Consider the following 25,173-nt stretch of genomic DNA (forward strand, 5'->3'; position numbering starts at 1 on the left):
TCAGGGATGCAAGCCCTCACTGCCATGATCAAAAATTTCAACAAAGAGGATTTATAGATCCGGAGAGGGATTTCATTATCTCGGAGTAGTATCAGAGCCGGAGTCAACTTTTCGGGACAGCCTGTAACCCGACAAATAATTTCCCACACCCCTATCCAAAATGATTGCAATACGTCACACAGCCAGAAAATATGAAAAATCGTGCCCTCTGTTCTTACACACCTCCAGCAGTAGGGGTCAACTTCAGGAAATATGGTGTGCAACCTCAAGGGCACTCTGTACCATCTGGACAAAATCTTATAGCCAGCCTCCTGGAACCTAGAGCTAATCGAGGCACAGAGTACAAGGGTAAAAATTTGAGTTCTCTGATCTTCCGTAAAAGATAATATTTAAATCTTTCTCCCACTGCGCAAGGAAAGAAGGGGGCGACCGGCTGCGGGGGTCCATCAACATAGAGTAGGTTTTAGCTAAGGTGTGTCTGATTGGGCCCGGCTATTACATTAAAGCTCAAATTGGGTTTTGGATCATCTAAATGAACTTTTAGGGGGAAGGCTGCTGAAAAAGTGGGTAAGTTGCAAACACCTCCAACTGCCCAGAGGTATTGGATCTGTTTTGGTGCTAAGGTCACTCAGAGAAGGCCAGGAGGCTCCCTCTCCCCAGTTTTCTACTCTATCCATCCCCGAATCTATCCACAGATGAAAAATGGAGTCCGGGAGGCTAGGGACAAATTTAGGATGAATCAACACCGGAGTGAGAGGAAAAGCCTCTGGGAGTAAATGTAAACGGACTTGTGCTGTATTGCAGTATTTTAGAGTGGATCCAATAGTCGGATGGGATATGATTTGCTCTGGGGCCGAAAGTAAAACCCATGGGAGGGTCTTCAATGGGGTCAGGCAAAAACTTTGTTCTATTTGAACCAGGGGCGTAAACACCGCTGTCACAGCTGCGACCGGGCCTGCAGTGCTTAGGGGCCCGATCGTGAGTTAGGGGAGTAGCAAGCTCTGGGAGCTACAGCCCCTCATTGGCTGTGCACTTGCTGCTCTGTGCGCACAGGACCTGTGATGAGGTTACAGGAGGGGAGGAGTCAGGGGTCACATGATCAGAAGCCTCGGTGATGCAGGACTCTGCTGTGCTGGTTGCCATGGTGCTGGATGAGGGTAAGTTTGTGTGAGGTCAGGGGGGGTTTACAGGGTAGATGTAGCAGAGCTGTGTGTATGAGGTGAGCGGAGTGGAGCTGCGTGTGTACAAGGTGTACGGAGCGGAGCAGCGTGTGTACAAGGTGTACGGAGCGGAGCCGCGTGTGTACGAGGTGTGCGTAGCGGAGCCGCGTGTGTACGAGGTGTACGGAGCGCAGCCACGTGTGTACGAGGTGTACGGAGCAGTGATGTGCATTTTTTTTGGCATGGGGGCCCCATTTGAAAGTTCGCACCAGGGCCCATAACTTTGATACATTTTTAGGTCCGGAAGCCCCACTCCCCGCAACCTCTTGGGTCTGCAGAGAACCTCCCTCTTTAGTCTAGCAGATTTTCTTCCCCATATAAATGAGACTTGAATGGACCCTAATTTTTTTAAAAAGTTATCAGGGATTTTGATGGGGAGAGCCTGTAGAATATACAGGACCCTTGGTAATATCTTAATCTTAAAAATTTGGCTTCTGCCAAACCAGGTGAAGGATATCTTGGACCACGTATCAGTCTGCTTGAATAGATGTTAAAAGGCTAGGGAAGTTCCATCGATATAGAGAATTGATGTCTGCAGATAGTCTTACTCCTAAATATTTCAGGTGTCGGGTAGCCCATTTGAGACTGAAGGACTTCTGTAAAGATCTTACAAGTTCTGGGGAAGAATTAATGTTATGCACCTCGGATTTTGATAAATTAATCTTGAAATTAGACAATTGGGCATATGTTCTGAATTCATTCATTAGGATAGGCAGGGAGATCTTAGGTGAGGTAACGAAGAAAAGAAGGTCATCAGCGTAGGCTGCTACTTTATAAGTGTTTTGAAGTACATGAATACCCAAGATATTGGGGTTGGCTCTAACATATCTAAGAAAGGGTTCAAGGGTGAGGATGAAAATGAGGGGGGACAGAGGGCATCCCTGTCGTGTGCCATTATAATAATAATAATAATATTTATTTTTATATAGCGCTAACATATTCCGCAGCGCTTTACAGTTTGCACAAATTATCATCACTGTCCCCGATGGGGCTCTACAATCTAAATTATAAATATAAAACAAATCTGAAAGTGCATCGTTCACCCGGACCCTGGCGGAAGGAACTGAATATAGAGACAGGATCCACTGGAGCATCCTTGTTCCCAGACCCAGGTGAATGAGTGTCTCTTCCATGAAAACCCAATTGACCCTATCAAATGCCTTCTCGGCATCAGTGGATGAGAGGATTGATCGGACATGCCGGGATTTAGCATGATGAATTAAGTTAATAGACTTAATAGTATTATCTCTAGCCTCTCGGCCTGGCATAAATCCAGCTTGGTCCGGGTGAATGATTCCCGAGAGAAGAGGAGCAAGTCTAGATGCAAGGATCTTGGCAAAGAGTTTTACATCAACATTTAACAGGGAAATGGGGCGGAAGCTAGCACACTGGGTCGGGTCTTTCCCTTCTTTATGTATCACCGCAATATGGGCCCTCAGAGAATCTGGATGTGGGGGGTTATTTTTAGACATTGACTTAAAGGAGGCTAACTGTCATGGTTAGGACATGGTTAATGTCCTGTTTTCACAGGGTTAACTTTTGCCGGCCTCTCTTTGGATCTGGGAGGGGTATTTATACTCACTCCAGACTAGCATTCTCTGTCAGCTATACTGTTATTCTGGCTGTGTGTCTGACTGACCCCCCTGGTGTGTGTGTACTGCATTGCTTGTTTGATTCCCGTGTATGACCCGGCCTGTCCCCTCACTCTGAACTCCGTCTCACGTTTTAGGTACGATTGTCTTCTCTGGTTCTGACCTCCAGGCTATTGTTACTCCGCTACCGTTTGCCCCTATTGTACTGTCTATTGCCCGTTCTGGTTTTCTGATCTATTGCTACGTCCTGACTATCCGCTCTGTCTAACCCTTTGGTACTGTCCTGCTATCTCGTGCATTGACCCCGGCTTGATCTGGTTTCTGCCCCTGTCTATGCCCCTTGGTAACTTGTCCCATAGTTATCTTTCTAGGAGTTTCCCTGCAACATCTAGCTCTGTGGAGCTTAGGCCATGCCCCCAGCAGTCACATGCTTCAGGTCCTGATAGTTTGAAACACACATTGTCACCGCTGCTGCCCTGCTCCACAGGTATCTTTGAGCACGGCTTTTTGTACTCAGGACATGTGCACTGGCTCAGTGAGCAAGTGTAGTGCGGCGTTCCTGACACTAACATTCCCGGGGTTAGTAAATCTCTGAATTTTTTGTAGTAAAGGGCCAGGAAGCCATCGGGACCTGGTGCCTTACCCGTTTTAGAGGCAGATAGATGAGTGCACTTCTTGTTCTGTTATGGGTTCCTCCAGCATCAAGATGTCACTGGAGATCAGCCTTGGTAAACCTGCCTTCGTAATATATTCCTTAACAAGGGGATGAAAACCGAGCGAGGCGGTGGCAGGATTTTTATTATCTGAGTTGTAAAGGGACGCATGAAATGTCTGAAAGGCTTTTGCAATGCCATGGGAGGATTGGACACGTTTAGCATGGGCGGTGGAGAATCTTTCTGGAATGTAAGACCTAGCTCTTTGCTGTCTTAATGCTTTTGCGAGGGATTTGCTACATTTGTTCCCATGTTTGTAGTAGTGTCGCCTACAGTGGGCTAGAATCCCCTTGGCCTTTTTATTAAGAAGGTTATGCAAATCGTCTCGCACCTTAAAGGGGTTGTCTGGGCTTTTCACATAATCTCAGTACATATCTGGGCTGCAGAATTATGACAATAAGTAATTTACTTTCTGTCACTAGTTTGCACAGTTTTCTAGATATTCTGAACAGAACATCCAAGGGGGGTGTGTTATGGCATCGAAATGAGAACTAGTCATAACCTCCTACTCTACTCCAGACATGCCCTCTATAGCAACAACCCCACCCTCCATAGCTACAGACCCTCCCCGTCCACATGAAGAAGCCCTCATCACACAGTAACAAATCCTCCCCCTCTAGCAGCCTCACTGCAGAGAGCAGACCACCCAGCTGCTCCTCCCCCAGACACACGCTGAACAGTGATCTATGGAAAGTGAAACTAGTGAGGAGGGAAAATCGTCCTGTATTCTGGGCCACTCCATGATTACAATACATAACTCATTATCAGTAATTCCTTCCCTCACTGTCCCAGGCTGCTGGCAGCAGTGAGAACAGACTGTGTGATGGCCAGTGATGGGGGTATGCAGCTTCTAATCTGCACAGGGGATGGCAGTCACTGATGTAATCTGTTGTGTGACAAAGCCTCTGCTGTGTGAATGAGACAACTCTGTGTCACTGATGTCTTCACGCAGCAACAGATTTGGTGCAGTGTATGTGTGAGCACTGTGTCTCTAATGACACAAATACTGATGGGAGCAGCCTGTCCCAGAATACAGGACGATTTTCCCTCCTCACTAGTTTCACTTTCCATAGATCACTGTTCAGCGTGTGTCTGGGGGAGGAGCAGCTGGGTGGTCTGCTCTCTGCAGTGAGGCTGCTAGAGGGAGAGGATTTGTTACTGTGTGATGAGGGCTTCTTCATGTGGACGGGGAGGGCCTGTAGCTATGGAGGGTGGGTTTGTTGCTATAGAGGGCATGTTTGGAGTAGAGTAGGAGGTTACGACTAGTTCTCATTTCAATGCCATAACACCCCCCCCTTGGACGTTCTGTTCAGAATATCTAGAAAATTGTGCAAACTAGTGACAGAAAGTAAATTACTTATTGTCAGAATTCTGCAGCCCAGATATGTACTGAGATTATGTGAAAAGCCCGGACAACCCCTTTAATGAGTGCAATTTTTGCTGCTTCTGTAGGAGAAGTTTTATGACTTGTCTCCAGTATTTTTAATTGGGTCAGAAGGGCATCAAGATCGGCTTCCCTCTCCCTCTTCCGCCTCGCCCCATGTTTTATCAATACTCCTCTGATCACGCATTTATGAGCCTCCCAAACAGTGTTGGGAGAAGTATCAGCACATTTGTTTAGTTCAAAAAATTCTCTCAAGGTTTTCGTAAATCTCCTGAGCAAACAGAGGATCATCCAGGAGAGACGATGGCAGGGCAAGCACGATAGAACAGAGCGCATGGTCCGAGAAGGTGATATGGAGTCTGTCAGTCTCCTGTATCTTAAAGATATCTTTGTGGTGTACGAAGAAATAGTCTAGTCTAGAATAAGAGTCATGGACTGACAAATAAAAAGAGAAGTCCCTTTCCGATGGGTGTAGTAGTCTCCAAGTGTTGATAAGTTGGTGATCATGTAATGTCCTTCTAAGTCTACGTATTGCTGCTAGGGAATGAGATGAATCTCAAGAAGATGTGTCTACAGATGGGTCAAGTGCGATATTGAGGTCGCCCCCCAGGACCAGAGTACCCTTCGAGAACTCAGCAATAGAATTCAGGAGACCCACTAATGCAGAGATGTGTCCGACATTAGGTAAATACACAGAGGTAAGAGTAAAGATGTGGGAAACTATTTTCCACTTTTCCAACATCATTCTACCCATGTTATCTGTGCAGAATCCATAAACTCCCATGGGAGAGCCGGGAAATCGGGATACCCATCCCTATAGATTTTGAGTCAGGAAAGCAGCTCTGATACTCCTCTGGGAACCAATGAGAAGATAGTTTGACTGGCTTGGCTGGGCTGTCATGTGTTTCTTGCAAGAAAGTGATTTGGATATGGGATTTTCTCAAAAAATTTGTCACAATGGCTCTCTTGCCTAAACTATGCAATCCCTTTACATTAAGTGAGCCACACTTTACCTCCAATGGGATGGCATGAGGCATAGTGAAAGCAGGTTGTGGGTCCCCGTGTGTGTATGGGGAAAATGTAGTACAAAAACTTGGCACTGAAAAAGAAAATTGATTTGACAGTTCCTTTATTGTAAACGGCATCCAGTTGAGTACATTCCTTTAAACGTTTTCGGTCATACAATTGAAGAACCGCTGTCGTGAGTAGGCACTAATCAGTACTGGGTATATTCATTAATGAATGTGGAGAAACAGACGTCTGAGAGGCAGCAGCTACCGGTATATCCCATAAATGGTGTGAGTGTCCAGAAATTAGCACTGTAATATGTTCAGGAAACTATCCTGTAATGAGAGACGTCTCTCATTCCAGCAGCACAAGCGTCCAGTCACAGACTAAGCACTATTCCTTTGCACTTTCGGTGCTCTTCCTAAACAGCGCGTTAACCCTCCCTGTGACACACGTGTCTCCCGGCCAGGACAGACCATTTGGATAATCACAGCACCCACTTGTGGACATCCATGCCTGTCAAAACAATACAGGATAGTTTCCTGAACATATTACAATGCTAATTTCTGGACACTCACAACATTTATGGGATATACTGGTCCCTGGATAACTTAAGGTGTCAATCCCATGGATCTAGTGATTTCCTACATGAATGGTGTCCTTCCATCCTCAGTAGCTGCTGCCTCTCAGATGTCTGTTTCTCCACATTCATTAATGAATATACCCAGTACTGATTAGTGCCTACTCATGACAGCGGTTCTTTAATAATAATATATGGAATTTTCCATTACAGCTCCTCTCAGTTAAAACCAACTGTGAAAAAATTTTGTTTCTGATGAAGGTCAATTGTATGACCGAAAACGTTTAAAGGAATGTACTCAACTGGATGTCGTTTACAATAAAGGATCTGTCAAATCAATTTTCCTTTTGAGTGCCAAGTTTTTGTACTACATTGCTAGGTGGCTGGATACCTGACTTGTGCACCTCTCTCCTCATTGAGTGCCGTGTTTTTCTATTTTGCATATGGGGAAAATGGGCAGGTGGGAGGAGGGGTGAAGGTAAGAAGGGAATAGATAGGGGGAAAAGAAAAATACAAAAATAGGGAAAGAAAGTAGAAAGTAGTTAATGCGAGACGCTAAAAAGAAGAATGGAGGAAGAAAATTCCTCCACCAGTAGTACTGGTGAGCTCTCCGCACCCCAAGCAAGTTGAGGTCAAGAGCCACCTAGCAAATCCAAATTGGACTTGCAAGTACTTTGGGGAACACAGAAAACCGTGAGGCAGTGCCCCGACAGACAAAGGACATAAGAACATACATTAACCAGACAAAATAAGATGATACAATTCAACCACAAGGACTCAACCCAATCCCAACTCGGGCAATATAACCTCAGGTTTCTTCCAGTTCACAGAGTATACAATTCTATCAGTCAGAACAGGGGGGAGGAGGCATTGTATCTCCTCTTTTTTAACCTATCAAATAAAAAAATATGAAATATCATCTTTGGATGTGAGTCCTGGGAAGCGCTGCCATTCATGGGCTGGATGTGCCTTTCTTGAATTTCGTTTAAGGCTTGCTTAAAACTGAGGGGATTGGGGATTAATCGTATTAGCCTAGGTAGTGAATTCCATAGAATCGGCACGGCACGTGAAAAGTCTTGGAGACGGGAGTGGGAGGTTCTGATTAATGAGGATGTTAACCTCAGGTCATTAGCAGAACGGAGGGCTTTGGTAGGGTGGGAAGCTGAGACTAGGGAGGAGATGTAGGGTGGTGCTGAGCCATGGAGTGCTTTGTGGGTGAGGGTAATAAGTTTATTGAAAAAAATATAAAAGGGGTATCACTGTAGTCATACAGACCAGAATAAAAAAAGCTGCCTTATCACGGAACAACATAAAAATAAAAAAAAAAATCCCTGAATTGCTGGTTTTTGTTTTTGATCATTCTGTCTGCCAAAAATCAGAATAAAAAGCGATCACAAAATGTCATGTGCCTGAAAATGTTACCAATAAAAACGTTAACTCGTCCCAAAAGAAACAAGCCAAACATGACTCTGTCGGCCACAATATGGAAAAACTATAGCTCTCAAAATATGGGGATGCTTAGTTTTTGCAATAAAAGGTGTCTTTTAGTGTGTGAAAGCAACCAAACATAAAAACACTATATAAATCTGGAATCGCTGTAATTGCACCGACCCAAAGAATAAAGTCGCCTAATAACTTATACCACACAAGGAATGGCATAAAAAATAAACAATTTTTCACCTGCTGATGATTTGTTCATTCTGTGTCCCAAAGATTGTAGTAAGACTTGCGCTCATTTATCCTGCGCTGAGTGCTTTAAGCCGGGGTTTCCGTGTAAATCTCTGAAATACATCATTCAGATGGAACCCCCGGCGGAAGATTCCCTATAATGAGGTAGATGGAGGCACTGTGGACACCATAGGACCTGTGATGTGGTGGTGTCCGTCTTCTTAGGATTGCATAAAAGTACCGTCGGCCACAGTTTTGCGCACTTCTGAAAAGGACACCGCTGAACAGAGGCCAGATGGAGTCCAGAGTAACTAATGCTGCCTCATAACATAGTGAATGGATCCATCGGGAGTTTCATCTGAATCACGTCACTCAGAGATTTAGATGGAAACCCCAATGTAAGTGCTCAGCATAGAGCACCAGATAAATGTGATCCCAAAACATTATGTAAAATGTTCTCAATAAAAGTTTAAATTCAATCCACAACAAATGCAAGTCCTCACTCACGTCTGTCATCTGTTAACTGAAATATAGGGGCTTCCACGTTACTGGTAGCACAAAGGCTCTGAAAAAGCGAAATGGCTCCTCACCATTCAAAAGAAATTCAGCAATTTCTGTGCTCCCAAAGCTAAATGCCCCCCTCCTTTCTGATCCCCAGTGTGTCTAAAATGCACACAGCACCACATTTTTGTAGTGATGAGAGTCCCCCTAATTTATGGGTGCATGTCTCCAGAAGCATGAACTGGAAATAACGTACTGGTCACTACAAGGTACCAGTCACTACAATGGCAGTTTGCAATTTTCACTCAGCAACATCCACTGCTGCCCGTTTCTGGAAAACATCCATGGAGTCAAAATAGTCACTACACCTGTAGGTAAATTCCCAAAGGGTTATAATTTCCAAAATGGGGTCACTTGAGGGAGGATTATGCTTTTCTAGCACTTAGGGGCTCTGCATATGGAGTCTTCAAACTATTCTAGGAAAAACTATGCTCCAGGTAGCAAATAGCGCTCTGCCACTCCCCAGTCTCTCCATATAGCTAAGCAATACTGTACAGCCACATATGGGACATTTCTACATTCAGCAAAAATTGTGGGACAAATTTTGGTGCCATTTTTACCTTTTTCCCAGTATGAAAATGTAAAATTTGGGGCTAACACACAATCTTGGTGGTAAAAATGTAAATTATTTTTTCTTCACTGCCCATTGGTCTAAAATTTTGTGACACACCTGTGGTGTCAAGTTGATCACTGCACCCCTAGGTGAATTCATTGAAAGGTTTAGTTTGTAAAATGGAGTTACTTATGTGGGGATTCTGCTGCTGTTCTGACACTTCAGGGGCTCTGCCAATGTGACATGGCACCCTCAAACCATAACAGTCAAATCTGAACTGCAATATTGTGCTACTTCCCTTCTAAGCTTTGCACTGTGTCTCAAAAGTAGTTTTCGACCACATATGGGGCATCGGTGAACTCAGGAGGAATTGCACAACAAATTTTTAGGTACATTTTCTCCTGTTACCCTTTTAAAAATATTACATTTTGGGCTAAAATAAATTATTGTGGGAAAAATGGGATTTCTTTTTATTTTCATGGCTCAACCTTATAAACTTCTATGAAGCACCTGAGGTTTCAAGGTGCTGAATACACATCTAGATAAGTTCCCTGAGGGGTCTAGTTTCGAAATTGGTGTCACTTGTGGGGGATTTCCACTGTTTAGGCACATCAGTGTCTCTCCAAACACGACATGGTGTCCACTAATTATTTAAGCAAATTTTACATACAAAAAGTAAAATGTCACTCCTTCCCTTCCGAGCCCTGCTGTGTGCCCAAACAGTGGTTTTCCCCCATATATGGGGTATGAGCATGCTAAGGAGAAATTGCACAACATAATAATAATAATAATAGTATGGTGCAATTTCTCCAGTTACCATTCTGAAAATGCAAAGTTTGGGGCTAAAATTCATTTTTGTGGGAAAGATGTGAGTTTTATTTTCACAGCTGGTGTCATTTGTGGGGAGCTTACACCGTTTAGGCACATCAGGGGTTCTCCAAGCGCGACATGGCATACACTAATTATCCCAGCAAATGTTACATTAAAAAAAAATCAAATAGCGCTCCTTCCCTTCCGAGCCCTCTCATGCACCCAAACAGTGTTTTTTCCCCCACATATGGAGTATCGGCATTCTCAGGAGAAATTGTACAACAAATTGTATAGTGCAATTTCTCCAGTTAACCTTATGAAAATAAAAAAATTGTGTCTAAAGAAAACATTTTTGTGAAAAAAAAGTTGCATATTTATTTTTTCCTTACACATTCCATAAATCCCTGTGAAGCACATGATGGGTTAATAAACTTCTTGAATGTGGTTTTGAGTACCTTGACGGGTGCAGTTTTTAGAATGGTGTAACTTTTGGTTATTTTCTGTCATATAGGCCCCCCAAAGTCACTTCAAATGTGATGTGGTCCCTAAAAAAATGGTTTTGTAAATTTTGTTGGAAAAATGATTACCGTAATTGTTGGTCAACTTTTAATCCTTATAACTTCCTAATAAAAAAAAAAAATGTTTAAAAAATTGTGCTGATGTAAAGTATACATGTGAGAAATGTTATTTACTATTTTGTGTGACGATTTAAAGGCATAAAAATTAAAAGTTTGAAAATTGCAAAATTTTAAAATTTTTTTGCTAAATTTCATTTTTTTTTACAAATAAATACAAGTCATAAGAAAGAAATTTTACCACTGTCTCAAAATCACTGGAATCCGTTGAAGCGTTTCAGAGTTAAGACCTCAAAGTGACAGTGGTCAGAATTGAAAAAATTGGTCTGGTCAGGAAGGTGAAAACAGGCTTACGGGAGAAGAGGTTAATTGTACTTCAGTAACCACAGAAACATCCAACTAAAAGATCTGAAAACATTGAAGTAGCATAAAACATAATTTATCAATCTCAAAACTTTTGGTCACAACTATGCATCATGGAACAATATGTTTTTCTAAGTTCAGTAAATTTTTAGGACATTTGGATATTGCAGCCACAAAATTATTCTTTATTATGATTGTCAGGAGGTGCACTTTTACAATTCAGGTGACTGTTACAATGGCTGATTTTGTGATTCATCTGCTTACCACAAACACAATCTTTTGCCATCTACTGTACTTGGAATAACACCTACCTATTGTTTTGGCTTCTGTATGATACAAGAACGGTTTTATTCTGTATGATGTGTCTGTTACGACAAACATGAGCTCCTTCACATCATCAATTGTGTACTCATATTTGAAATTGCATCCTAAATACAATCCACCATGGGGAAAATAATCCTTACATTCAGTTCCAGTGTGTAATAAATCTTGAAATCTATAATACAATTAAAAGAAACTTTGAGATGCTACCTTAAAGAGGACTGGTCATTATTATTATTATTATACATTTTTATAGCGCCATTTATTTATGTGAAAAGGGGCAAATATAGACAAGTGCAATAAACATGAGCAATACAAGATACACATAAGTACAGAAGGAGAGAGGACCCTGCCCACAAGGGCTCACAGTCTACAGGGGATGGATGAGGATACACTAGGAGAGGGTAGAGCTGGTCGTGCGGCGGTTCAGTAGACTGAGGATCACTGCAGGTTATAGGCTTGTCAGAAGAGGTGGGTCTTCAGGCTCTTTTTGAAGGTTTCCATGGTAGGCGAGAGTCTGAGGTGTTGGGGTAGAGAATTCCAGAGTATGGGGGAAGCACGGGAGAAGTCTTGCATGCGGTTGTGGGAAGAAGAGATAAGAGGAGAGTAGAGAAGGAGATCTTGAGAGGATCGAAGGTTGCGTGTGGGTAAGTACCAGAAGACCATGTCACAGATGTATGGAGGAGATAGGTTGTGGATGGCTTTGTATGTCATAGTTAGGGTTTTGAACTGGAGCCTCTGGATGATAGGACGTCAGTGAAGGGCTTTTCATAGGGGAGAGGCTGGGGAATAATGAGGAGACAGGTGGGTTAGTCGGGCAGCAGAATGTAGGATGGATTGGAGTGGTGCTGGAGGGGAGGCCAGAGAGTAAGAAGTTGCAGTAGTCAAGGCGGGAGATAAGGGCATGCACTAGTGTTTTTCTGGTGTCATGGTCAAGGAATGCACAGATCCGGGAAATATTTTTGAGTTTGAGACGGCGGCAGGAGGAGGCTAGGGTTTGGATATGTGGCTTGAAAGAGAGGGCAGAGTCGAGGATCACCCTGAGGCACCGAGCATGCGGGACTGGGGAAAGTGAGCAGCCATTGACATTGATGGATAGGTTTGGTGGAGGGATAGAGTGAGATGGGGGAAAGATTATGAATTCTGTTTTGTCCATGTTCAGTTTTAGAAAGCGAGCATAGAAGAAAGCTGAAATAGCGAACAGACCTTCTGGGATTTTGGTCATTAAGGAGGTGAGGTCAGGTCCAGATAGGTAGATCTGCATGTCATCGGCATAGAGATGATACTGCAAACCGCGGGATTCTATGAGCTGTCCCAGGCGGAAGGTGTAGATGGAGAAGAGTAGGGGTCCTAGAACTGAGCCCTGAGGAACACCGACAGAGAGGGGGCGAGGTGAGGAGGTGGTTCGGGAGAGAGAGACACTGAATGTTCGGTCAGTTAGATATGATGAGATCCAGGATAGGGCCAAGCCTGTGATGCCCAGAGATAAGAGAATCTGGAGCAGGAGGGAAAGGTCCACAGAGTCGAAGGCAGAAGACAGGTCCAGGAGAAGGAGGACAGAGTAGTGTCTCTTGCTCTTAGCGGTTAGTAGGTCGTTGGTGACTTTAGTTAGGGCAGTTTCAGTTGAGTGATGCAGTTGTAAGCCTGATTGTAAGCGGTCCAAGAGTGAGCAGGAGGCGAGGTGGGAGGACAGTTCAAAATGGACATGCTGTTCCAGTAGTTTTGAGGCATAAGGGAGAAGAGTTATTGGGCGATTGCTAGACACAGAGGATTGTTATAAATTGGTCACCGAGGAGGATGGCAAGAACAGGCTAAGCCACCAAAAGACCAGAGAGGTTGGTAACTAAGTGGATTGCAGACCCCTGATCCTATCCGCACAACTAGCAGTAGCAGTGGAGCGTTCCTACAATGCATTAGACGCTTCATCACAGCCAGAGGACTAACTAAGCCTAAAGACAGAAAGATGAAATCTAAACTGCCCCGGGGCAGATCCCCAAAGGAATAGGCAGCCCCCAAACGTACAGTATATTGCCGGTGAGACAAGATGAGACACAAACACAGGCAGAGAACAGACTGAGCAAACGGTGGGGCCCAAGCTGTCTAGACAGGACAGGACAGGACAGAAAAAGATACTGTCTGCAATCATGCACAAAACCCTGAAAAAGTCCAACACTTCTGATATACAAAAAACCCTGAGATCACATGATCTCACCCCCCGCTAGATACTCTGGTATAAACTGGCAGCAAGCAAAAAGATACTAACATAACAGGGGACTGAACAAGCTGCAACATATGAAGCAGGGCCCAGCGCTGCCCCCAGCAGGGAGCAAGCTGAACCCTAGCAGCAAAGCAAAAAAAGACACAACCAGATTAGATGCAAAGGATTAGCAAAAGAATCACTTAGCTGAACATGAAGATCAGGCAGAGGACAAAAGAGCTCCAAATGCACACAGGAAAAAAATCACCAGCAACCTTCAAGAGCAGCCAGCTCCATTATATGCTCTCATCCAGCAATCCCAGATTCCCAATTATCATCGTCAGGTGGAGAACCTCCATCCACCTGGCCAGCTCCACTACTCAGTAACAACCAGAGGGAGCAGAGGGAGCTTCGGCTCAGAAATCCGAGCAAGGGAGTTCACAACAGTACCCCCCTTGAGGAGGGGGTCACCGAACCCTCATCCACGCCACCAGGCTGATCAGGATTGGCCCGGTGAAAGGCACAAATCAATCTCTTGGCATGGATGTCAGAAACAGTGACCCAAGAATTATCCTCCTGGCCATAACCCTTCCACTTGACCAAGTACTGAAGCCAGACGAGAATCCAATATCTTCTCTACCTCATACTCCAAATTACCCTTAACCAGTACAGGGTCAGGGGGCACTGCCATGGGAACGACTGGCTCCACAAACCTTTTCAACAAAGATTTATGAAAGACGCTATGAATCTTAAACGTAACTGGAAGAGCCAAACGAAAAGAAACGGGGTTAAGGATTTCCAAAATCTTATAAGGTCCAATAAACCTTGGCTTGAATTTTGGAGATCCATCCTTCATGGGAATATTTTTTGAGGACAATCAAACCATATCACCCACTTTAAACTGGGGACCAATGGTCCTATGCCGGTTGGAAAACCGTTGGGCCTTTTCCTGAGAGTGGGACAACTTATCCACTACTTGGTCCCAAATCTGCTGCATTCTCTCTACCACAGAATTCACACTTGGGCAGGCAGAAGCTTCAACCTGCCCCGAAGAAAATCGAGGATGAAACCCAGAGTTACAAAAGAAAGGAGACATCAAAGTGGCAGAGCTAGCCCTATTATTTAGCGCGAATTCAGCCAAGGGCAAAAATGAGACCCAGTCATCCTGATCAGCAGATATGAAACATCTCAGATAGGACTCCAACGTCTGGTTTGTTCTCTCAGTCTGCCCATTGGTCTGAGGATGAAATGCAGATGAGAAAGACAACTGAATTCCCAGTTTGGAACAAAAAGCCCTCCAAAATCTGGAAACAAACTGGACCCCTCTGTCCGACACAATGTTCTCAGGAATCCCATGCAAACGAACCACTTGTTGTAAAAACAAGGGCACCAACTCAGAAAAAGATGGCAACTTTGGGAGTGTTAAAAGATGGACCATCTTAGAAAATCTATCACAGATCACCCAAATAACAGTCATTCTCTGGAGACATGGAGATCAGAGATAAAATCCATTGAGATATGGGTCCATGGCCTCCTGGGCACCATCAGGGGCATCAACAAACCACTAGTGCGAGAACAGGGCTTAGACCGAGAACAAGTCCCACAGGACTGCACAAAATTCCTGACATCACGAGATAAGGCAGACCACCAAAAAGACCGACTCACCAAATCTCTGGTACCAAAGATACCTGGATGACCAGCCAACACGGAGCAATGAATTTCAGACATTACTCTTTTCCTCCACTGGTCAGGGACATACAATTTTCCCATAGGGCATCGTTCAGGTTTATCCTCCTGAAATTCCTCCAGGGCACGTCTCAAATCAGGAGAGGTGGCGGAAAGAACTACACCCTCATTTAGAATGGTCATAGGCTCGGTCACGTCAAGAGAATCCGCAAAGAAACACCTAGAAAGGGCATCCGCCTTAACATTCTTAGTGCCCGGAAGAAAGGAGACCACAAAATTAAAATGCGTGAAAAACAAGGCCCACCTAGCCTGTCTAGGATTAAACACTTGGCTGATTCAAGATAAATCAAATTCTTGTCATCGGTGAGGACCACAACTTGATGTCCAGCTCCCTCCAACCAATGTCTCCACTCTTCAAATGCCCACTTCATGGCCAATGATTCCCCACGTCATAGTTACGTGCAGATGGAGAAAAGTTTCGAGAAAAGAAGGCACAGGAATTCATCTTAGAGGTTACCGGATCTCTTTGAGACAAAACGGCTCCTGCACCAATCTCAGAAGCATCTATCTCCACCTGAAAAGGGAGTGAAACATCAGGCTGCCGTAGAACCGGAGCAGAAGTGAATCTCTGCTTAAGCTCCTGAATTGCCGAGACTGCCTCTGGAGACCAATTTACCACATCAGCGCCCTTTTTGGTCAAATCCGTCAAAGATTTAACAATACCAGAAAAATTACTTATAAATTTACGGTAGAAATTAGCAAAACTTCTGAAGAGCCTTCAGAGAAGTGGGCTGAACCCAATCATAAATGGCCTGTACCTTGGCCAGGTCCATTTCAATAGCAGACGGGGACAAAATGAATCCCAAAAATGAAATCCTCTGTACACCAAAAAGACATTTCGATCCCTTAACATACAGAGTATTTTCCCTCAAAATTCGGAACACAGTCCAGACATGTTCCACATGAGAATCCCAATCACTGGAAAAAAATCAAAATATCATCCAGATAAATGATCAAAAACTTATCCACAACGTCCCGGAAAATATCACTCATAAAAGATTGGAAGACGGAAGGGCATTAGTGAGCCCAAAAGGCATCACCAGGTACTCAAAATGTCCCTCCGGAGTATTAAACGCCATCTTCCATTCATCCCTGTGCTTAATGCGAATACGATTATATGCCCCCCTGAGGTCAAGTTTGGTAAACCAACAAGCACTTTTAACTCTGGAAAATAAATCAGAAATCAAGGGTAACAGGTACTGATATTTAACAGTGATCTTGTTAAGGGAACGATAGTCAATACATGGCCTTAATGAGCCATCTTTTTTGGCCACAAAGAAAAAACCAGCACCCAAAGGCGAAGAGGATGGTCTGATATAACCCTTCTCCAATGATTCCTTGATATAAGATCGCATAGCATCATGTTCAGGTACAGATAACTTGAAAGCCGACCCTTGGGAAATTTACAACCGGGCATTAACTCAATTGTGCAGCATTAATTCCTATGAGGAGGCAAAGACGCGGACTTACTCTCACTAAATACATTAGAAAAATCAGCCAAATAGTCAGGAATGTCTTGAGACTGGGGAGAGGTGGAGAAAACAGGAGTGTCACTAAGAACACATTGACAACCCCAACTCAACACAGACAGAGATTTCCAATCTAAAACAGGATTATGGGTTTACAACCAAAGAAAACCCAGTACAATAGTATCATGTAAATTGTGCAACACCAAAAATTTACAATTCTCTTGATGATCCGGGGCGACCCACATTACCACATGGGTCCAAAACTGGAGTTTAGTCTCCGCCAAAGGGGTAGCATCAATCCTCCCTCAAGGGAATAGGGGTTCTCAGGGGCACCATGGGGAAACCACAACGCTTGGCAAAGTCAAGATCCATTAGATTCAAAGCTGCTCCTGAATCCACAAAGGCCTAAGCAGGAAAAGTGGACAAGGAGCAGATCAAGGTAACCGCCAAAAGGAACTTAGGCTGTACACTGCCCACCACAAATGCGTGAGCAAAACGTTTTTCTCGTTTAGGTCAGTCAGAAATAACATGAGAGGCGTCCCCACAAAAGAAGCATGACTTATTACGCCTTCTAAACTCTTGACGTTGTGTCCTAGACAGAACCCTATCACATTACATGGGTTCAGACGTTTATTCAAAAGACAGCACCGCCTCTCGCATACTTTTACGCTCATGTAAACGTCGATCAATTTGAATGGCTAATGACATGGAGTCGTTAAGACCAGAGGGGACAGGAAATTCCACCATAACATCTTTTACGGCTTCTGCCGGACCTTTCCAAAAGAGAGCTGCTAGGGCATCATCATTCCATTTAGTAAGGACCGCCCACTTTCGGAACTTCTGGCAGTATAACGCCGCAGCATCCTGATCCTGGTTCAATGCCACTAAGATCTTCTCAGCTTGATCAATAGTATTAGGTTCATCATACAACAACCCCAGGGCCTGAAAAAACACATCCACATTAGCCAGAATAGGATCTCCAGGTGTCAGGGAAAAAGCCCAATCCTGGTGATGGCCGCGCAACAGGGAGATGACAATTTTAACCTGCTGCACCGAGCTCCCCGATGAATTAGGCTTCAAGGCAAGAAATAGTTTACAGTTATTCTTGAAATTCAAAAATTTAGACCAATTCCCAGAAAACACATCAGGATTAGGGATCTTTGGTTCTACAGCAGATGATTGAGCGAGATAGGCAGAAATTCCTTGCACTTCAGCAGCAAGCTGCTCAACACGATCAGATAATTGCTTAGTCTCCATTAAACAAAAAATCCTCCTACAGCCCCAGAGAAAAAGATATATAAACAATTCTTTCCTTCTTTTGAGTACCCTAGAGTCTGCGGTTAGGCTGGTGATTCTGTTATGAATGGGTCACCGAGGAGGATGGCAGGAACAGGCTAAGCCACCAAAAGACCAGGGAGGTTGGTAACTAAGCGGATTGCAGACCCCTGATCCTATCCGCACAACTAGCAGTAGCAGTGGAGCATTCTTACGATGCCCTAGATGCTTTGTCACAGCCGGAGGACTAACTAAGCATAAAGACAGAAAGATGAAATCTAAAAGAGCTCCAAATGCACACAGAGGAAAAAAAAATCACCAGCAACCTTCAAGAGCAGCCAGCTCCATTATATGCTCCCAGCCAGCAATCCCAGATTCCCAATAAACATCGTCAAGTGGAGAACCTCCATCCATCTCGCCAGCTCCACTACTCTCAGTAACCACCAGAGGGAGCTTCGGCTCAGAAATATGTGCAAGGGAGTTCACAACAGAGGATGGGTCAAGGGAGGTCTTTTTGAGGATGGGTGTGATCGAAGCATGTTTGAAGGATGAGGGGAACACACAATTTGTGAGTGAGAGGTTAAAGAGGTGTGTTAGAATAGGGATGAAAACTGTGGCGAGGTTAGGGATGAGGTGGGACGGGAGCAGGTCAAGCGTGCAAGTGGTGAGATGTGATCTTGAAAGGAGGGTGGAGAGCTGATTTTCTGTCATGGTGGAGAAGTTGGTTTTGAGGAGCAGGGCTGAGCAGCTAAGAGGGGTATTGGGGGCTGTGGGCCAAAGCTTTCTCTGATCAATCTTCTGCTTAAAGAAGGAGGCAAAGTCTTCAGTGGTAATGAGATGAGAGGGAGGAGGTGCTGGGGGACAGAGTAGAGAATTGAAAGTGTTGAAGAGCTGTTTAGGGTTGTGAGACCGGGAGGATATGAGAGATGAGAAGTAAGTTTGCTTTGCGGCAGGGAGTGTGGATTTGAAGCTGGTGAGGGACTGCTTGTATGCGATTAAGTGCTCGGCATAACGGGATTTCTTCCATCTCCGCTCAGCAACCCTTGAAGCCCGTCTCAGTTCTTTGGTCAGGCTGATCATCCAGGGCTGCCTGTTGATTGTACGAATTTTGCTATGTGTGAGGGGGGCGGCCGAATCAAGTGCTGCTGTTATTGTGGTGTTATAAAAGGTGGCAGCAGCATCTGTGTCATGAAGTGAAACTATGTCTGTAAGAGGAAAGAGGGACTCAGAGAGCGATTGCAAATTGAGGTGTTTGAGATTTCTGCGAGGGTGAGTGAGTTTGTGGAGTGGGGGTTGCTCACTAGGAGAGGAGAGGGAAGAAAATGTCAGTAGGTTGTGGTCAGACAGGGGGCTCAAGACGATAGTAGCCAGTATTTTGCTCTTGTTTTCTTTTTTTTTTAGTGTATATTACATATTTTTTTCTTTTCATCTGCCAGTTCCAGATATATAGGCCTCCTTATTTGATGCAAATTTTTATGGTCTTTACTAATTGGATGTAGCTCACTAAGTGGGTGTTTTTAGGCTGCTCTGCAATCTTAGTAAAGACAATAAAAATTAACAAATATAACAAAAATATATTTTATCCCATTAAAAATTAAACAATTAAAAAAGTACACCTATTTGGTATTGCTGCATTCAGAAAAGTCATTTATGTCAAAAACTAAAATAAATTAATCAGATTGGTATATGGCTTAATGAAAGAATAAAATAAAAAAAAATCACATACCATATGCCAAGGCCTTCCCAAAACCCTGTCTGATGACAAATGCACATCTAGCAGGATGCAGCAGCCTCCACTAATAAAGGCAAGGGGCAGCACAGGTGCAAGCCACTGATAAAAACAGCCACACCTACCAGATTATGGAGGGGTTGGCTGCCTAGTAGAAAAAATTGCACATTGATATGGCTTGCATAGGACGCCAGTCACACAGGTAAGTGTGATGCAATGAGTCTGGCTTGCAGCCTATTTATGATGCCCTTATATTATCAGGCGGGCTGCCCAGCACTATAATATGCAACACACAGGGACAATGTTTCCTACTAGGCAGCTAACCCCTCCATAATCTGGTAGGTGTGGGAGTGGCTGTTTTTATCAGTAGTTTTGCACCTGTGCTGCCCCTTGCCTTTATTAGACAGGGTTTTGAGAAGGTCGTATCTTATGGTATATGTGTTTTTTTTATTTTTTTTTTTTATTTTTCTATGTTACCTGTTTTTGATATTAGTGTTAGGACTTGCAAATATGGGGACCCTTGACGTGGGTTGCGAGCTTATCTATTTTGGCCAAAATATTAACCAATACCTCATTTAAAGTATTTATCATATGCATAAATTTTTTGCACTTTTTATCATATCATTATTTGCAGGATGCAGCTAGGCCTCTTTTTGTTGGCTTGGCCTATTAGGGCATCTGTAATTGTTTTGGGAAGGCCATATCTTATGGTTTTTTTTGTTTGTTTTTTTTTTTTTAAATTTTTTTAATTTTTCTAAGAAATCGGAGCACCGTAGAAACATTGTAATAAATGCAATAAGAGGTGAACAAAATATTGTATCTCCCCCAAAATGCTATAAGTAAAAACATCAGCTCAGGGCACAAAAAATAAGCACTCACACTGCCCCATATCCGGAAAAATTAAATGCTACATTTCTCGGTGGCCAAAGCAAACTTTTTAGGCCATGTGCACACGATGCAGAAAATTTCTGCACAAAAACCTGAATCCCTTCCCAGAAACCGCACCTATTTTTCCGCGGCGGTTTTTGCGCGGTTTTGATGCGTTTTTGATGCGTTTTTTACCGCAGCGGTTTCTAAAAGCATGGCAGAAGCCTAAACCGCAAAATTAATGTGCATGCTGCGTTTTTTACCGCGATGCGGTTTTTTCGCGGTAAAAAACGCATCAATGTGCACAGAAAGTGCAAAATGCATAGAAATGAATGGGAAGCTTATTTTTAGCGGTTTTATAGTGAAAACCGCAGTAAAAACCGCTAAAAAAACGCTGTGTGTGAACACAGCCTTATCTTTCTTCCACATTTCCAATTTTATTTCTGCCACTTAAAAAATATATATATACCGTACATGCTTGGTATCTGTTTACTCATAACAAGCTGGGGAATCATATTGCCAGGTCAGTTTTACCATCTAGTGAACATGTTAAATGAAAATTTCCCCCCCCAAAATTGTGGATATGCACTTTTTTTTTTTTTTTTTTCCAATTTTTCAGTACACCATGTGTTGGAGTGAATGGTGTCATTCAAAACTACAACTAACTCATACTGCGAAAAAAAACAAGACCTCACACGGCTTTGTGGACGGAAAAAAATAGTTATGGCTTTTGGAAGAAGTGGAGGAAAAAACGAAAAAACTAAAAATATCCATGTCATGAAAGGTTTAATATAACAATGAGAGGCTAATATTTTTCTACCAACAAGTGGCACAGTGTGAACTAAATTTATATTACCGTAGAAGTGTACGGAGATATGTTTGTATTGCTGTGAGTATGACTTGGATACAATTAAACGATAATTGTTTTCTAGCCTTCAATTGAATGGCTCTAAGGGTTTGCTCTCACAATTCTTTTAAGGTGGAATCAGTCCTTTGTGGCATAAGCACTTCTATGTAAAAACAACTTTCTCTGCAGATATTCAGACTTTTGAATGTCTTTTAACTACTTTGGATTTTTAAAAGCACCAGGCAGTTAAAAGAAGTGACTTGTCCTTCCACCGTTTTCCGTTCTGTATTTTACAATATAAGGAAAGCTAAAAAAAAAAAATGCCAGGACCTCTTTGAGCATTTCAACATTTTTAGTTTTTCCTTAAAAACAAAAAAAACAAACACTGTTTCTTTATTATTCAATGGAATGAAAAAAAAGCAACCAGAAAGACCCCCTAAAAAACATCGATGGGCAAAACAGTCGGAAAAAATGCCCAAGAAATGACTAAAACAACAACAAAGGTCAAAAAACGCGATAGTTTCCTGAAGTTTCTTCTGATTAAGAACACGGCGCTCCACTTACAAATTCTCATGTTGCTTTAAACATGCGGCAAATGTGCCACTTACTTTGTGTCATTTGGATAAAATTCGATGCAAAATGCATTAGCATGGAGAAAAAAACCCTACTCCAAAAAACCTTGACTCCTATACCAACTTTTAAATTTTTCACACTTCTAAAGATTCACTTATTTATAGAACCTACCTAAGCAATTAAGTATGTTTACCTCATTTAATACTGCCTGCTAGTGGCCATTTGCAGCACTGCATGTTTATATTTTTTATAGCTTGATCAACATATTGTATTTAAAGGGGTTGTCCACTGCTTGGACAACCCCTTCTCAATCCCTATGTTTTCCTCTTGTAATATAATAAAACCTATACCCACCTTTGGCGCCAACACTGTCCCACCAATATTGACACTGGCTCTCCCAGTGTTTGCGTGGCATTGTTATGCCATGAAATTCCTGCGGTCAGTCAGCCATTTCTCTGTATGTAATTTGTCTGTAGGAGAGGAGAGTGAAGCCAATGCTGATTGACTGCGATCCCTGGGTGAATACGTGCTAACACCAAAGGTGAGTATAGGTGTTATTATTTTACAATGGGGGAAGTATAGGATTTGAGAAGGGGCTGTCTAAGTAGTGGACAACTCCTTTAAGCAATGATGTCTCCATGAAAAAAATATATATTTATTCAGTTTTGAGTAGTGGTATTATATAGGAATTTATTCTAAAGTGGTAACCCAACTTATACTTTCTAATTCTATAGGAATTAATTTACTTTGCTCTGGTTGCAAACACACCTTCCATATGCGGATTTTAAGTATTACCGTATTTTTTGGACTATAAGACGCACATTTTTCCTCCAAAAAATGTGGAGGAAAATGGGGGATGCGTTTTATAGTCTGGATATACCGGCTCTGGCTGTGGTGGGTAGGTGGGGAAGAGGCAACGGCGGAGCAGCGGGTCACATGGGGCTGGAGCCGGCAGCTGCGGCTAACTCCTGTGCCTGCTGCTAAAGAGAAATTAATATTCACTGCATTGCACGCCCATGGGATTGGAGGTAAAGGAATATTCATTTCTCTTTAATAGCGTCTTGATATGCATGGCCCTCACCCCCATTCTGGTATGCATGGCCCCATCAGAAAATATAAAAAAAATAAAAATTTAACTTACCTTCCCAGCGCTCCCTCGCAGTGTCCTGCCCTGATGCCAGCAGCTGCTTTACGCTTGTAAACAGCGCATGACATGGACATCATGCGCTACTTGCAAGCCGAAGAGAAGCTGCTGAAATACTCACTGCGTGCACGCCAGGACTGTGCACGCACAGAGCAGTGAGTATTCATTGCTCTTCAGTACAGCGCACAGTGTCAGCCGCTGGCTTCCTGCTGCTGCTGGCGGTGAAGTGTGCTGCTACTTAAGAAAAATGAATATTCACCTTTCTCCACGTGAATATTCATTTCCCTTAAGTAACGGCACACGTGACCACCGGCTGACACTGTGCGCACTACGGAAGAACAATGAATACTCTGCTCTCTGCGCACACAGTCCTGGCATGCAGAGCGATGAATATCCTTTGTGCTGCTTACAAGCATAAAGCAGCTGCTGGCATAGGAGCAGGATGCTGTGAGAGAGCTTTGGGAAGGTAAGTGTAATGGTTTGTTTGTTTGTTTGTTTTTTTAAATGTTTTCTGATGGTGCCATGCATACCAGAATAGGGATGGGGCCATGCATACTAGGATGAGATGGGGGGCCATGTATACCAGGATAGGGATGGGGCCATGCATATTTGGAAGAGATGGGGGCCCTGTATACCAGGATAGGGATGGGGCTATGCATATTTGGGCGAGATGGGGGCCATGCATAATAGTATAGGGATGAGGGCAATCATTCTGGCCAGGATAGGGATGAGGAGGACCATTCCTACCAAGATAGGGAAGAGGGGGCATGCATACCAGGATAGGAATGAGGGTGCCAAGTGTATCAGGATGGGGATGGGGGGACCAAATATACCAGGATAGGGGGATATTAAGTACAGAATTGACCACATTTTTTGTTTCAATGTTTTTTTTCTAATTTCCTCCTCTAAAACCTAGGTGAGTCTTATGGTCCGGTGCGTGTTATAGTAGGAAAAATACGGTATGTTCTACTTACTGCATTGATTCATTGACATTTCCGGGATTAGTGTCTTTTTCCCTGCATTGAAAGAAATAATAAAATTGAGTCAGTAAATGAGGTAGATTTTTATCCTGACAATCATTTCATCAGGATCTTGCGTAACTAAAAAAAAAATCATAATATTGAATTATACCAGGAAGATGCGTTGATTCACTAACACTATGTATCCCCGATGGTGCCCCTGCTTGACATTCCAATCCTGATGATAAAACATGTAGCTGTTAAATTTAATTGGTATGTGAGGCAAAATCTACTCAATTTTTTTTTTTTAGTACTGATTTTCAGTGTAGCCTTTCCTTTTTGGACATAGCCTGATATATTTTCGGTGTACAATTGGTAACATATCACAATGTAAAGGAAGCGAGTTTTACAAAATCAAATTCACGAAGCAGAAAAAGAAATCTCTACAGATTTCCTAGCATGCTATGCTATGTCGCAGTTTTGCTCCAGATTTTCATGTGAAATATATAGCAATATCTACATGTAAAATATATGGATTTTCCCATGATTTTCCATAAAGTGGTTGACCACCAAGGGCGTTACTACCACGGTCGCAGGAGTCGCCACTGCAACTGGGCCCGGGGGGAGTCAGAGGCCCAGCAGGCATATCTCCCAATCGTCCCAATTATCACAGGACAGTCTCATTTTTTACCCCCCCCACCCGCATCCCGCACTACACTGAGCCACCACGCCCCCCATACACCACATCCTCGCCCTCCCGCAGAGAACCCCCGCACTGACAGCAGCCCGTCGCTTGGCTGTTTTAACCAATGTGCGCACAGTACCTGTGATGGAGTCAGGGATCACATGATCAGGGGCCTCCGTGTCTGCAGGATTCTGCTGTGCTGGTTGTCATGGTACTGGATGAGGTAAAGTTTATGTGTGGGGTCAGGAGGGGTTTACAGTGTGGATGTAGCAGAGCTGTGTGTGTACAATTTTGGACGGAGCGGAGCCGTGTGTGTAGGATGTGTACGGAACGG

The 25,173-nt window shown here is 43.4% G+C and overlaps 1 protein-coding gene across 2 annotated transcripts in view; it reads right to left on the minus strand.

Annotated features, from left to right (window-relative positions):
* The window catches only part of LOC141048096 (interleukin-13 receptor subunit alpha-1-like), a 212,487-nt gene that overhangs the window by 33,564 nt on the left and 153,750 nt on the right, over nucleotides 1–25,173 (minus strand). The window contains exons 5-6 of one of the 2 annotated variants that reach the window (XM_073543490.1): nucleotides 24,170–24,211; nucleotides 11,492–11,523 (exon numbers count right to left, since the gene is read on the minus strand). In XM_073543490.1, coding sequence (XP_073399591.1) covers nucleotides 11,492–11,523; nucleotides 24,170–24,211 — 74 coding nt within the window. Of the gene's footprint in view, nucleotides 1–11,338; nucleotides 11,524–24,169; nucleotides 24,212–25,173 lie in introns of both variants that reach the window. The other variant, XM_073543489.1, reaches the window with a different exon arrangement.

This window comes from Dendrobates tinctorius, unplaced genomic scaffold (genome assembly GCF_039654945.1).
Source record: "Dendrobates tinctorius isolate UK_male_01 unplaced genomic scaffold, ASM3965494v1 ptg000133l, whole genome shotgun sequence".
Taxonomy (NCBI): Eukaryota; Metazoa; Chordata; class Amphibia; order Anura; family Dendrobatidae; genus Dendrobates; species Dendrobates tinctorius.